The 14505-nt window shown below is 46.7% G+C and overlaps 1 protein-coding gene across 1 annotated transcript; it reads left to right on the top strand.

Moving 5' to 3' along the window:
* The first annotated feature begins 1743 nt into the window (after nt 1-1743).
* Nucleotides 1744-14371, top strand: RTRAF (RNA transcription, translation and transport factor). Its single transcript, XM_084288091.1, has 8 exons — nt 1744-1842; nt 3344-3468; nt 4854-4953; nt 5942-6028; nt 7010-7098; nt 9597-9665; nt 13237-13285; nt 14026-14371. Exons 1-8 carry the CDS (start codon nt 1782-1784, stop codon nt 14178-14180), a joined length of 735 nt encoding a protein of 244 aa, XP_084144217.1. The 5' UTR covers nt 1744-1781; the 3' UTR covers nt 14181-14371.
* The last annotated feature ends 134 nt before the right edge of the window (nt 14372-14505 follow it).

Below are 14505 nucleotides of genomic sequence, written 5' to 3'. Positions count from 1 at the left end.
CCTCGCTGCTCCCTATTTCCCCCTCCCCGCGGGGCGCCGCTGCAGGAACCTCACCCCAAAAGTCACCCCAAAGCGTCCCCAAAAATCCCCTCGGGGCCAGCAGGGTTGGAAGGGAAAAATCTATTGGGGGGGGGTGCCCGGGTGTGGGTTTTTTGTTGTTTTTTTTTGTTGTTTTTTTTTTTTTTGGGGTGGGGGGAGGATTTTTGGGGGTTTGTAATGGGGCGCAGGGAGGTCGGCGTCGTGGTGTAGCGCATCCCCATCCCTCGTGGTCTGTGTGTGCTCGGTGGAAATCAATAAAATAAAAGTTGGGATTTGTTTCAAGGCTCCCGTGGTGGTGTCGTGCGGGGGGCGGGAATGGGGGCAAGGGGGGGGGGGGGGCTGCGGGATGGAGTTTTCCCCATCTTTTTGTAGGTTTTGTAGGTTTTGTAGGTTTTTTGAGGTTGGGACGGCAGCACTTTGCAGGCCGCGTTTTTGGGGTGGTTTCCCTCAGGTGCCCTCAGCACCGCTAATTGCCTCTGGTAATTCGTTAGGTGGGGGAGAGCAGGGGGGGTGTACTGGGGGGTGTTGGGGCAGTGCCCGCAGGGCTGGGCAGGTGGGAGCGGGGAGCTCTGCGGGGCCTCTGCACCTTGTCCTGTCTGCTCCGGGTTCTCCTTTTCCCTTTTCCATTTTTTCTTTTTTTTATTTTTTCTTTCTTATTTTTCCTTTTTTTTTTTTTTTTTTTCTTTTCCCCTTTCTCTTTTTCCCCTTTCCTTTCCCTTTTCCATTTTTAAATTTTTTTTCCTTTTATTTTTTTCTTTTCCCTTTTCTCTTTTCCCCTTTCTTTTCTTTCCCTTTTCTTTTCCTTTTATCCTTCTCTTCTCTTCTCTTCTCTTCTCTTCTCTTCTCTTCTCTTCTCTTCTCTTCTCTTCTCTTCTCTTCTCTTCTCTTCTCTTCTCTTCTCTTCTCTTCTCTTCTCTTCTCTTCCCTTCCCTTCCCTTCCCTTCCCTTCCCTTCCCTTCCCTTCCCTTCCCTTCCCTTCCCTTCCCTTCCCTCTTCCCATTTTATCCCTTTTCCAATTTCTCCTTTTTTTTTCTTTTCCCTTTTTTCCTTTCCTTTTCTTTTTTCTTTTTTTTCTTTTCCCTTTTTTTTTCATTTTCTTTTCATTTTTCTTTTTTTTTTTACCAATTCTTTCCTTTCCTTTCCTTTCCTTTCCTTTCCTTTCCTTTCCTTTCCTTTCCTTTCCTTTCCTTTCCTTTCCTTTCCTTTCCTTTCCTTTCCTTTTCCTTTTCCTTTTCCTTTTCTCTTTTCTTTTCCCATTTCTCCCCTTTTCTTTTCCCTTTTCCCCATTTCCCATTTTTCCCATTTTTTCCCCTTTCCCTTATTTCCCCTCCCCACGTTCCTTCCCCTCCTTTCCCCTTACACCGCAGCAAACCCCGCGCAAGCCACGCCCCCTGTATAGACCACGCCCCCATAGACCACGCCCCCCAATGAGACCACGCCCCCAATTAGACCACGCCCCCTCGTTGACCATACCAGCATAAGACCACGCCCCGCCCCCTCAAACCCCGTCCAAGCCCCGCCCCCTCTTAAGCCCCGCCCCCAAGCCCCGCCCCCTCCCCATCCCCACACCCCCACCCCCTCTCCCCTCCCTCCCCTCCCTCCCCTCTCCCCTATTGGACAACACCCCTGCCCTTCACCCCCCGCGAGCCAATGGCGGTCGTCCCCCCCCCCAGACCGCGCTGGGCGGGAAGGGGAGGGGCGGTCCTTCCGGTGCGGCGGGGCGGCAGGGGCAGGGCGGCGCCATGTTCCGCCGCAAGCTGTCGGCGCTCGACTACCACAACCCGGGCGGCTTCAGCTGCAGGGGTGAGGGGCCGCGGCCCCCCCGGGGGCTCGGGGACCCCCTCAGGGGGCTCCGTTTCTCCTCGCGGGGCTCCGCTCCCCCTCACGGCACTCCCGGCCCCGCGGGGCAGCCGGGCCCGCAGGCCTCACGGCGGCCAGGCCCGGCTCAGGGGCCCAGGGTCCCCTCAGGGTCCCCTCAGGGCCCCCTCAGGGCCCCCTCAGGACCCCCCCGGCCCCGTCCTGGCCCCGTCCCGGCCGCGTTGCGGAGCTCGGGGGCCTGAGGGTGCCTCACAGCCCTCACAGGCCCGGCAGGCGGCTCTATTCGTGCGCGGCGTGCCGTTTTTTTGTCGTATTTTCGTGTTTTTTTGGTTAAAAGGGCGCTGTGGCAGGCGTTACGGAGAGGCAGTGTGTGCTCCTGGGGATCGGCTGCTTCACGGCGTGGGTTCAGGGCTCGTTTCGCTTTCCAGGCTCATCTGCTGTTACCGTGCACCCTTAGCTCTTTGTAGCTGCCATTTCTTTTCCTCAAGGGTTTGTTTTGGCGGTGTGGAAGCTGTAAAAGGCGTCACTGAAAGCTGTAATTCACGTATGTTGTGAGCAGGTGTTTCTTCCACCACCTTCAGGAGCCTTGGGATGTGTAGGAGTTGGAGAAGTTACTGAAAGCTGTAATTCACGTATGCGTAGAAGCTGTAAGAGTTGTTTTTGAACGCTTTAATTCAATTACGTTGTGACCGTGTGTTCCTTACACCACCTTCAGGGGCAGCAGGAGACTCTGATCACACAGAAGAAACCCCTAACAGGTAGAAATAGTCCCTGATACAGTCCTCGTCCCTGCTAGGAAACCAGTGTGCTTACCCCAGTCTGATCTGAGGTTATTAACTTCATTAACTCCGGGTATTTAAACTCATCCAGTGCCCGAGTGTCAGCTGGTTTTTGAGGTGCTGGTGGTGCTCAAGAGCTGCGAAGCACAGGTGCAAAGAAATTGCTTTGTCTGCATCTTTGGAGAGCAGCCTTTGTGTTGTGGAGCTCCAGCTCCAAGGGATGAAATGTTGGGCCAACAACCCAGAAAGGCTGAGGCAACAGAGAAGGAAGGAAGAAAATGCCCCTGTGTAGTCATGGATCTGTGTGCGTTGTTATTTTGGTGCAGAAAGCGTTTTTTTTGCAGCATGGGACACATCTGGGCAGCAGAGTTAGGAGCTGAACAACTTAATGTCATTGTTTCACTTCTCCGTCTTTGCTTAGTGATAATTATAATTGAATTCCTAATAAAAACAGTATTTTGGCTGATGCCTTTTAGTGTAGACCATCAACCATAGCAAATTCAAAGTGAAAAAAGCTCAGACTGTTGAGTTTTGGCCAGAGGTTATCCTGGAATACATGATTTTAGCGTTAAGTACATCTTTCTTCATGATAATAAATGAAAGTGCCCAGGGGCACCGGCGTTTGTATGAATTGGATCAGAATTTCGGGGCTCGTTTTTGCCCTGAAGGTGTCGGTTGACTTTTGCTCTCTTTATTTCTCCCTGCAGATGAAACAGAATTCAGGAATTTCATCGTCTGGCTTGAAGACCAGAAAATCAGGCACTACAAGATTGAAGACCGGGGGAATTTAAGAAACATACACAGCGATGACTGGCCCAAAGCATTCGAAAAGGTATTTTGGTGTTTTAAAAGCACAAACTTAGCTATAAATGTGTCGTATGTCAGTGACAATTCACGGCTTCTGCAGTGGTTGAGTGTAACCGACTGAACACTTGTCCTGCGCCTCAACTTTTCCATTTCTGGGAATTTAAATGTGTAACAGGAGCCAAGCTGTAGGAGTTCAGCTGGTAGAGCTTTTTGTGTGTGATTTTCACTCAGCCACGTTTTTGCAATAGCTTCTGCCCTAATCTTCCTTGCCTGAATTGATTTAGCTGTTGAAATTGGCCACAAACAAACACCTTCTTCTGCGTTACAGTTTTTCTGTACCAAAATGAAACTGGATCAGGCTGATACAGTCACAGGCGTTGCGAGGGGCTGAAATAAAGCTGCTGCAGCTCTACTCTGCACCTCCTAGATGATTTTCCACTGCTGGTGCAAAGAGTGGCAAGCAGCCATGGCTCTGCAAGCAATCTCCTGTGTGCTTGTGAGCGCTTTGAGTCACCGTCGGCTGGTTCTGTGTTCGTTCCCACTTCCTTTCTCTCACAACAGCCCCAGGAGGAGCTGAAAATGCTGCTCCTGGTGCTCGCTGCCCGTTCATCTCACTTGTTTTTCCTGGAACTGTTCACCTCGTTCGCTGCCCGGAAGGTTTGGAGCTGCAGTGCTCGTGCTTTGCTGGTGGGAGCCTAAAGCACAGTGCCAAAGCTGATGCCGGGGTAGTGCTCTGAGCTTTCAATGTGTGTGATACCAGAATTACTGGCTGCTGGTGCTGTTGTGGTGTCAGTGGTATATAATCTTGCCTGGTGAAAGCCAGGTTGCTCTTCTCTGCGTGCCTGCCAGCAGAGCTCACCAGCTCGCGTGCATCCCAGCCTCACTTTGTCCTCCCCTATTGCAGACAATATTCCCTCAAGGGAAAAATTGCTTGTGCTGCTCCCTCAGAATCCTCTCATTTTGGTGCAGATGGTTTAAGGGCATTGTTGTACCTTGGTACCGGTATTGTGAGAGCTTTGAGTTGCATCGTTCCTCCTTCCTGCTTTAGATGGGAAGCTTTGTTGTGCTAGGTTCTCTGTCCTCCTCTCCCTTGCCTCTGCTCACTGCGTAAAGAGAAGGGTGTTTGAATTGTCTGGTTGTCAGTGTGACAGTGAATGGCATCAGTTACTCAGGAAAAAGCAGGTTCCATTATTAAATGGCAGACTGGAGGAAGCATTGGGCTGCTCTCACATGCCTCAGGTGGATTAGATGCTGCAGCAGGATGTTCTGTAATAATGCTTCTTGTTAATAATTATCTTTAACAACTGTAGGGACTGTTCACAAAGCAGCTCTGTGCTCCTAGCTAATTCGTACGAGTGTTTCCTTCCAGTCATTAACACCTCTTCCTTTTCTCCTCCTCCTGCTCCACAGTACATGAAGGATGTGAACTGTCCCTTCAAAATCCAGGAGCGACAAGAAACGGTGGACTGGCTCCTTGGCTTAGCAGTTCGGCTCGAGTACGGAGATAACGGTAAGATGAACTCCTCCAGTGCTTCTCGTTGGTGGAGAACCTGTGTGGCTATTTAATGTTATGGAGTGTTTGTCAAATTAAGACAACGTCAAAAGTATAAATTGAAATGCAATTTCATGTGCTTGATTTGGCAACGTATTTAGATGGGAATTGTTTCCCTTCAGCTCAGCTCCTGCGGGACAGTGCAGCACCACACTCACATTTGCTGCTCTATTTCTGGATGTAGCCAAACCCGTGGTATATATTTATCCCCTTCTCCCTGTGGTGTTGCCTTTACGAGAACTTACTCCAAAGTCTGCTGCGTGCTTTTTCTTTAACATTCAAATAAATTAAGATATTCTTAAAGCCTTGTTCCATGGGGAGTAGATCCTGAACCCTTGGGAACTGGGACAAGGGTATGAAAGAGTTGAATTGAGCCTCCACGGTCAGCAGCAGTATGTTTACAGGGAGAGTGCTGTACATTACAAATGTAATTAGTGCAAGCATTATAATAGGCAGAGTGCTGTTTTCCATTACCTTTAATTGCTGCAGGGCTGAGCTCTGCCCAAGACAAGGATGGGATATGAATACCTGAAACCCATAAAGCTGGTTCTTGGTCTGTTGTGCTGGAGAAAGTGAGCTGCCTTGGACTCAGGTTTATGTGAGGATGGAGGAAACGGCAGAGGTTCCACCTCCAAATACTTGAAAAGCACATTTGTGGGGCATTTCTGGAATGCTGCAGTCTGTAAAACAAAGCCTGTGTTGGAAGTGGTTCGTTCACTGCTTAGAACCCCTTTGAGTCTGCAGATCTTGATCCCTGTGTACACCCTGGTAAAGGCCAAGGGCCTGTCTTAGGTGAACTGATGGCAGCTGTAGCTTGTTCAGCTGCCTTCTGGAAGGCTGGGCGTGCACCACACCCCAAAAACACAGCAAGTTTGGCTCTAAACTTCTAACTAGTCATTTTTTAATGAGCCCTAACGCTGATCGTATTTACTTCTCAATTTAACAGCTGACAAGTATAAGGACTCTACCCCTGATGGTGCTAAGAATACTGACAATACAGCAAAAAACGCAGAACCGCTGATTAACTTGGACGGTAAGTGTGCAACGGCGTTGGAAATGATGGCTGCATCATACACAGATGTGTTCTGTGGCCTGCGTCAAGTTCTTTGGATTCTAAGTTGTTACAGTACTGTGATACAACTTTTTTAAGCCATGTTTAAAGCTTTAGGAATGCAGGGTTCTTATACTTCTTTTTAATGCTGTCCCAAACTGTTTCCCTGTGAACAGTGTTCTGAAAGTTACTTCGAGTTGTTTGTATCTGCGTGCCTGGACATAAAGGACAGAGAAGCTGCTCCGTTTGAATACCAGGTGTCTGGGTGTGCACTGGTGCAGACCCTTCCCTCCTGGGGAAGGGCAGGGGCAGCAGAATGAGGTACCCAGAGACTTGAGCAGATACAAAGAAGATGGGAGGGCTCTGAGCAGGCAGTGAGGAAGCAGCTGAGGGTTTTTTACCTTTTTCTCATGACCACTATCTTTCTTGATGGCTAGGCACGCTTGTAACAAGTAGAAATGGTGGGAAAGCAGCCACTAAAAATTGCCTGAAATCCCCCAAATCTTCCCTCATTACTCCTTGTACAGAAAGACAGCTGGAGCTGGCCCTACTCCCAGCCAGCAGGCAGAGAAAGAAAGATTTCTAAAAGAGAATATCTTCACGATGGGCTTTAATTTCAAAACCTTAACACTGGTTTCCTTTGTAGTAGGACATACGTAACGTGCTCTGCATTGGAAGTAAAGCATGTTTGTGCTCGGATGGGGTTCTACAACCCGCTTACAAAGCCTCGTGGCACATTTCCATGGCTTTGTATCTTTTATAACCTTATGCAGGATTCAGCCTTGCGCCGGGCTGAGTGCTTTCCTTCTGTTACTGCTGCAGTGACTGGGTGCTTGCTGCCGTGCCTGTGTGGCCTGCACACTTGAGGGCAATCTGGTACCGTGGAATCAGGAAGCTAATGGTCTTCTGCAGCCAGTTTATCTGTCTTTTGTTTTTGTTTTTTTTTGTTTTTTTTTTTTACAGTGAATAATCCTGATTTCAAGGCTGGAGTGATGGCTTTGGCTAATCTGCTTCAGATCCAGCGACATGATGATTACTTGGTAATGCTTAAGGTGAGCTTCACGGTTTTCAGGTCTCCTTTTTCTTCTTCCTCCAGTGGCTAGTGTACATGTAATACTTTGTGGTGCACGTTTACTGATAACTATGGCTTTTTTAGGAACAAAGAGAAAGTATGGGCCTTTCCAAGTAGATAAGAACACACAGTATAAATCACAGAAATTAATGCAGGGATAATTACCTTGGTAAACAGTTTGATTGTAGCTGAGTTCCGGGAATTGCAATGCTAGCTGAGAACTGTTGTTCAGGTTTTGAAGTGCTCTAGGTTAGCAGAAGTTGCTGTTTGGTGAGGTTTCTGCAAGCCTCAGAAATATTGAGGAACATGCTTGAAGACTAGCATTGCTTTCCAAATCTGGAAATTAAAAGAGAAACTTTGAAAGCAGAGGCTAAGGGATGCAAAGGATGCTTTAAAGCAACACAGGGAGAAGCCACAGTTAGATGCTGCCTCCTCGTGACTTTTGGTCCTATGAATCCTTTATTCCTTGTCACTACCAAAGTCTGTTTAGTTTATTCTTGACAGCTGATTAGAGCCTTTAAATGCAGTAAGTAAGCAAATAAATTTTGTAAAGATATTCCTTGTGATTTTGGGAAAATTAGTGACTTAGTGTGGGAATTCTGTCGTTACCTGTAAATTTCAGGTTGAGGCTGTGTTCTCCAAGCCCTGTATTTAGTGAGGTGGGAGCAATCCAGAGTTCCCACGTGATCATGCCATAATATGGAAATACACTTGGTTTTGTTTGGCACCAAAGTAAGCTTATTTCGCTGAATAACAAGAGAATAATGCCCATTTGTTGCAATATGCTAAATTTATCTTGGAGAAACTCATGCAATGAATGGGTGGTGAAGTTTGTGTAGGTGGGTAAGTCTGTAACAGGTAAGGCACTATCATATTAGCCTGGGTTCCTGAGGAAATGATGACCTAGAGTTATCCTGTCAGCCGCTTTCTCTTTCTCAGCCCTTGTCCAGCAGAATTCCTTCAGCTGCTCTTCCAGCTGTGTCTCAAGGCTAGCAACCTTTATCTGGGTCCACCTATTTGGTACTAACAACCCAGAATGCATTTTCTGTGTGAATGTATTTACATTTTTGTCATTCTTTCAGCATTTCTAGTCTCGCTATTTTTTTGGGTGCAGGTAGTTGGGCAAATCCACGAGCCTGAATTTTTCCTCTTTTTAATTGCCTTAAGAACAGATTCTTGTGATGGCAATTTCTGTTGCACAAACAGCAGCAATGCTGGCCTTCAAGGCCTGATGATAACGAATTGTGTCAGTGAAAGTCTTTTAATTCTACCCCACATTGCCTGTTGCAGTGCCCATACGTAGAGATTATGATGCATGTTCAGGCTTAGACACTCTGGAATGGCTCCTTAGGGAAGGCAGAAGGGTGCAAGCCTGACGCAGGCATCTGGCCAAACCTTGGCCAGAAGCAGAGAGGTGTTTGGATTCCCCCTTTTATTACTTGCAATTTGAGAAGTTGGGCACAAACCACCTGTGTAACACAGTTACACACTTTTTCTGAAGTAAAAGCCACTCAAAACTCTCCCATGTGAGGTCTGGTTTCACTGCTGGAGTTTAAAGTTAAACTTCTTATCAAATCACTTCTTATATCTGGGCCAATTCCCTCAGTTAGGTTCCTAGAAATGCTCACTGACAGCTTCGTAGGATCACGTCTCCACTCTAATCATGAACAAAACCAGGAGAAATCGTGGGGGAGAAACATGAAGCAGCACGACTGCTGCCGTCACGTTCGGCTATTCATCAGGGAAAGTCTGCAGAATGTTTTTGACAGACCAAGTGTTTTTTTTGGTGGAAGAATGCCTGCCTGGTATTTCTTTGTTAGTTTCTAGAGGCATTTCCAGCTGTAGGTATCACAGCTAATAGCTCAGTAGGATTTCGGGCTGTGTTCTGGAGCCAGTAAAAGCAGATGAGCAGCAGGATTGATAAGACTCTTCTTGTTTCTGTGTCTAAATCTTTTCTTCGTCATTTTAAAGCCTGGTTGGGGAGCCTCTTTCCAGGTTTCTCTGCATGTGGAAGGTGGCTCAGTACCTACTGAAAGATCCCTGTAGCAGGAATTCCTTCCTGAAGAAGCAGGTTTGTTGCAGCATTAGAGGTGGAACAGTGTAATCCAGGCAGTGTAAGCTCAAAAATAAAAATACTGCTGCTTTGGGATTGTTAGCAACTCATTTTAGGAATGGCAAACTTTCTTGGCTGTTCCTAGTGCTTAGCAGTTTCTGGCCCAGTGGTGGCTGAAATGAAAAGTGTAGTGCCCTCATCTCTTTTGGTTAACCTTTCCCTAGCCAACTCTGCCTGTGTAAGCTGCTCCTTACAAGTTGTGCTATTTACAGAGCTTTAAGGTCTGAAGGAGTTCTCCAAAAGTCTCTCGCAAAGCTGTGGTTATGCTAACTTAAAACGTTGGCTCCTTTTCCCATGGATTGTCTGTGAGATGCATCAAGACGTAAATGAATGACTCTGGCCTTTAAATGTTTTTTTTTTCCTAGGCGATTCGCATCTTGGTTCAAGAGCGCTTGACGCAGGATGCCATAGCGAAGGCCAACCAGTCCAAGGAGGTTTGTATACACAGTGCACAAAGCCGGTGTTAATTGTTCAGCGCCTGCCATCTCTGTCAAAGTGGGTGCTGTTCAAACACTTCGCTTAATTGGGTGCTGAAAACTTGCTTTGCTTTGGCAGTTCTGAACCTGAAAGACCCGAAGGGAGCATGCAGAGCTCTTTCCTCACTTGTGGTATGGTACAGGCACACTTTGCACACAACTGAATAGCTGTTTTCCCATCTTAGTGTCTGCTAAAGGGTTACTGTTCATTGCAGCAGGACCACAGCACCCAAAGAGATAGATGCCCTGGCTTTCCTTGGAATCAGCAGGGTTGGCTGCGTAAGCAGGTGAAACATTCCTTGTATGGAGTGTTGTGCTGCTCACGTCTCATGCCTTTGAAAGATGGGATGTTGGTCACCCAGCTCCTCTCTCCCTTCCCCCTGAGTGAGAAACGGCGAAGGAAACGTCTACAATTAAGCCTCAGATTCTGCAGAATGATTTCTTAACAACGAGCTGCCTGTGAGACGTTGTTTGCGGGTCGGATGAATAATGCGCCAGCGATTCTCTGTCAATGACTGTTTTTCCAGATTGTCATTTCTTAAACATCCCAGTTCTCCAGCACTTGGCATAGCAGCTGTTGGCATTGGGTATCGAGGGAAGGGAGCCTCTCCTGCCCTGCAGATTGTGTTTAGAAATGCCCCTGCTAAAGCAACTGGGTCTGGTCAAAGAGGGCGAGTCCCTTCATCTTTCCTGGCAGCTGTTCTGAGCAGCCCGTGCTTTATTTGTTATCATAACGCTGCTCGTGGTGTTTACTAAGTGGCAACTGCAGGTGCTCAGGAACACAGTGCAGTCAGTCATTGCCAGAAGCCTTGGAACAGTAAATCAGAGCTTTGGACTCTGATATCAGAAGATATAATAGAGCAGGAAAATACAAAAGCAGCTGGGATCGTTGCATTCATTTCAGTTTCTTTAACTGCTGCTAATAAAAGGCTAGCTTTTGTTGTTGTTTACATAGCTGCAAAGCTGACGTGCAGGGATCAAAATGGGATTTTCCAAGTTTGGCAGAAGATCTTTGAGGATCAGTGCATTTTCTCATACCAAATACCGTTTTTTATTTGTTACGTCCTCAGAGCATGGTCAGGTTGAAATGTCCCTGTGTCACCGAGCGTGATAACGTCACTGGAAGCATATTCTCGTGATGAATATTAATTTCCAAGCGAGGTGGTGAAAAGGCAGAGGGTTGGAGGCAGGGAAACAGCTTTGTCTGCGCCAGGAGTGATCGTCAGTATCATAATACGCTGGATAAATGGAGAAAATATCTAAACCAGTGGGGACAGCTGGGTCACGGGATGGGAGCTCGGGAAAATAAACCTCTGCTCCTGGCTTTGGCTGGCTTGGAAATGGCCAGGATACCAGCCAGTGACACTCTGTATTAAGTCTTGGCCCTGGAAATGGTTTATAATTGTTTGGCTTCTGCATGGCTGGGGACTTAATGCATCTCGTGACATTTTGTGTATTCTTGGCAATGTCAAGATATGGTGGGGCTAAGATAAAATAGACATAGAAAGGTCCTCGCTGAGGGATGTGCATGAAGGCTGTGCAGAGGAAACTTGCACTGCTGTGCTTGCGGTTTACAAAATAAAATGAGATTTATCTTGGGCTGTCAAGCTACAGTTTTAAAGATAAGGAAGACAGGTTTTAAAAAATAATATTTTGAATGGCTTGCAGTTCGGTGTCTGGACAGGATTCAGATCGGTACCAACAGGCTCTGAGCCTGTCTTAGGCTTCCCTTACCTAGTATCCTAGGTAAGTACAACAAATGCCATTGAAGCAGTCCTTCAGGATCACTTTAAGGGAGTTTAAAAGGTTTAAAGGCACAATAAAGGGGGTACATTTTCCCCCTGCTTTGACATCTGGACACTCCTTGCCTTCCGCTCCCAGGGTATCTGGTTTTATTGCCGACAGCTCCAGTTACAGAGGAGATGCCTGCCGTGGTCAGGCCCGTTGCAAGCATTTTGTGCAGCAGTTTGAAATAAAAATTCAGGGTAAAGTGAGGCTGTGAAATGACCTGCTCTGCGTGGTAACAGCTGTAAAGATGCGTTTCATTTCTCTGCCTGTTTGAGGCCACGCTGCAAACGGAGACCTTCCTTTTCTGGTCGTGGCAGCAGTGGTGCTGGGACAGCCCAGTGCCTGCTACGAGACCGCTGCAGGGCTGGAAAGGGACACGGGCACTGCTCGGCCAAGGACAGCTTCCAGCAGAGGGAGCAGACAGCAGCCTGAACAGCCAAAAGGGAGCTCGCATCAGGGTTGGGGGAGCAGGGCAGGGGAAGCAAAGGGGGTCTGAAAACACCACCAGCTTTCTAGTGCCACTGGGGTCACCCCAGTGGAGGTGCCTGTGACAGCCCTGGGGAGTTTGGCTGCAAAGAACTGGCTGAATCAGTGCTTTGCTGCTTTGAAACAGGTTAAGGTGGTCGTGAGGTCTTTGCAGTCTTAAACATGAAGCTATTAAAGCATGCATGTGGTCTGAAACTGCTGGTTTCTGTCTGAAGTGGCACTAGCAGTATTCTTAGCAACAAGCTGTTGAAGTTTTAGTGCTAGTGTGCACTCATGCACGTGTGTTTTTAAGATTATATACCCCTTTATACATATTTCTGTGTATATATTTATATACATGTATATTTTTATATACGCCCCTTTATATTAAGATTTGTATTTATATATATATATAACCCTTTAAAAGAAAACCTCACTCTGTAGGAGGTTTGTAACCCCATCGCTGTAGAAGCTAATGGGATTGAACTGAATGTTTTTGTTGTGCAGGGCGAATGCTGAGAAGTTATGTAGCTGGTAAAAGGCAACCTCTAAGATTTTCATTGTTTAAATCAGTTTCTGTGTATGTGGAAATATGCTGAACAATCACTCACCCTGACTTCTCCACAGCTCAAGAGGGTGAAAGAAATAGAGCAGTGCTTATAAATAACCGCTAATAAAACCATAAAACTTCTGCTTGCACTGTTTTATAGAGCAAGTGTTTAGAAAATCAAACGTTTAGATTTATTCCGAAGCTCAGCGCTCGAGAAAATGCTTCGGAGGACGCTGATGGAGGCTGCCAGCTCAGTGCTTGAGAAACTCACTTGATTGCAGCTTGCTTCCAAATCAGACAATGCTTTGAAATCTGGCAGCTGTTTAAATGCAAGAGTTACCAAGAAAGCCTAGTTTGTGCGAGCTTTTTATGTGTCTGGTTGGGGATGTTGCTGTATTGGGTGTTCTCCTGCAGTACAGCTGGTTGGCCTTTTAAGGATTGACTATGGGCAGCGTGTATCCAGTGGGACTCTCTCTACAAGGAGGGGAATACTGCGAAGGATGAAGGTTTTTCATCATTAATATTCCGTGCGTGATGCTTCAGGACACCAGGGCAGTCACACAATCAGGCGCGATGACTTTTTGAAGTTGATTGTGTCTGTAAAGGAAAAACTTGTGTCCTCTCCTCTGGTGTAATCTGGTTATCTGGTCTAATACTTGATTTTATTTTCCAGGCATGCAAAATGACACTTCTAATTGCGTTTGATCATGTTCTTTCTTTTTAAAGGGTTTGCCTGTTGCTTTAGAAAAGCACATTCTTGGTTTTGACACAGGAGGTAAGCAGCTCTCTTGATGTTACTTCTAAATTGCTATGTTTGTCATTGTCAAAGTAGATCACTGTCAAACGTGTAGATAATGTGTACTGATTCTTCTGGAAGCCTGTAGTGGAAAGAATTGCTCCCTCCCAGCTTATTTATGAGCACTCTTGAGCATTTTGTGTTGGAACAAAAAAAGCACAAATCCTAGCTGTGGAATATATTAAATTGTCTGGGAGCAATGCTTCAGTGACAGCCACATTTGCACCCAGAAGGAATGCCTCTTGTTGCTCTTGTCTTGTACAACCTTACTCCTGCCAGCAGAGGACCTCTGTGCTTCTCCCGTGTGTTCCAGCTACCTGATTTACCTAAATCAACCAGATCTAACTAAATCTAACCAGAGGCAGTGCAAGTTGGCCTGACCTGATGTTTTTTTTTGTAAGCAAGAGCTGGGTGGCACGGGCTCCACTAGCCTGGCTTCGCTTTTGCCCCGTGTCCAACTAAATTACTACTTGGAGTGCTTCGTAGTGACCCAGCTTGGCTGGGGATTACTGCACGGGCTGCACAAAGCCGAGTGAGATTTCGCAGAGCACCCTCTGTAGCAGCAGGGAACGTTCCTGAGAAAGGGACTCTCCCATTTCGAGTATGGAAACTACAGGCATGAATGAGCTGCACAGTGTTAACTTAGATTCAGCTGCTCTTCAGACCTTCAGGTCAGATGTAAATGCCTGACGCTTCTCTTTTTTTTGTAACTCTCCCAGATGCTGTTATCAACGAAGCTGCCCAAATTCTGCGACTGCTGCATATAGAGGAGCTCCGAGAGCTGCAAACAAAAATCAACGAGGCGATCGTAGCGGTTCAGGCAATTATTGCTGATCCCAAGACAGACCACAGACTGGGGAAAGTTGGGAGATAAAGGGAGTAAAGCTTTTAGTCTCCTGTGTCCTTAGTACAGCTAGGAACTATGTACAACTCAACAACTCTGGCATGCAGTTCGAAATGGATATTATTTTACTGATATGAAAGAAAACAGGAAATTGAATTCCGACTGTTCTAGTGAATTACCGTTTTTTCTTTAAATAAATGAAGTTTGGGAAGTAGAAGCAAGTTGTTCTCGTTAGCTCCGAGTTGGCAAATAAGACTTTTTTTTTTTCGTTGTGTTTGGCTTTGTGTGGAGAAGGGAGTGTTTCGTAAAGGCTCTGGAGATTTCTCTTTTGCTGAGGTCCTGCCCTGTGAACAGC

The sequence above is a fragment of the Netta rufina genome, assembly GCF_964035555.1.
Source record: "Netta rufina genome assembly, chromosome: 5".
Taxonomy (NCBI): domain Eukaryota; kingdom Metazoa; phylum Chordata; class Aves; order Anseriformes; family Anatidae; genus Netta; species Netta rufina.
Note: the sequence above shows the minus strand (reverse complement) of the source record. Positions and strands in the feature narration are given on the sequence as shown.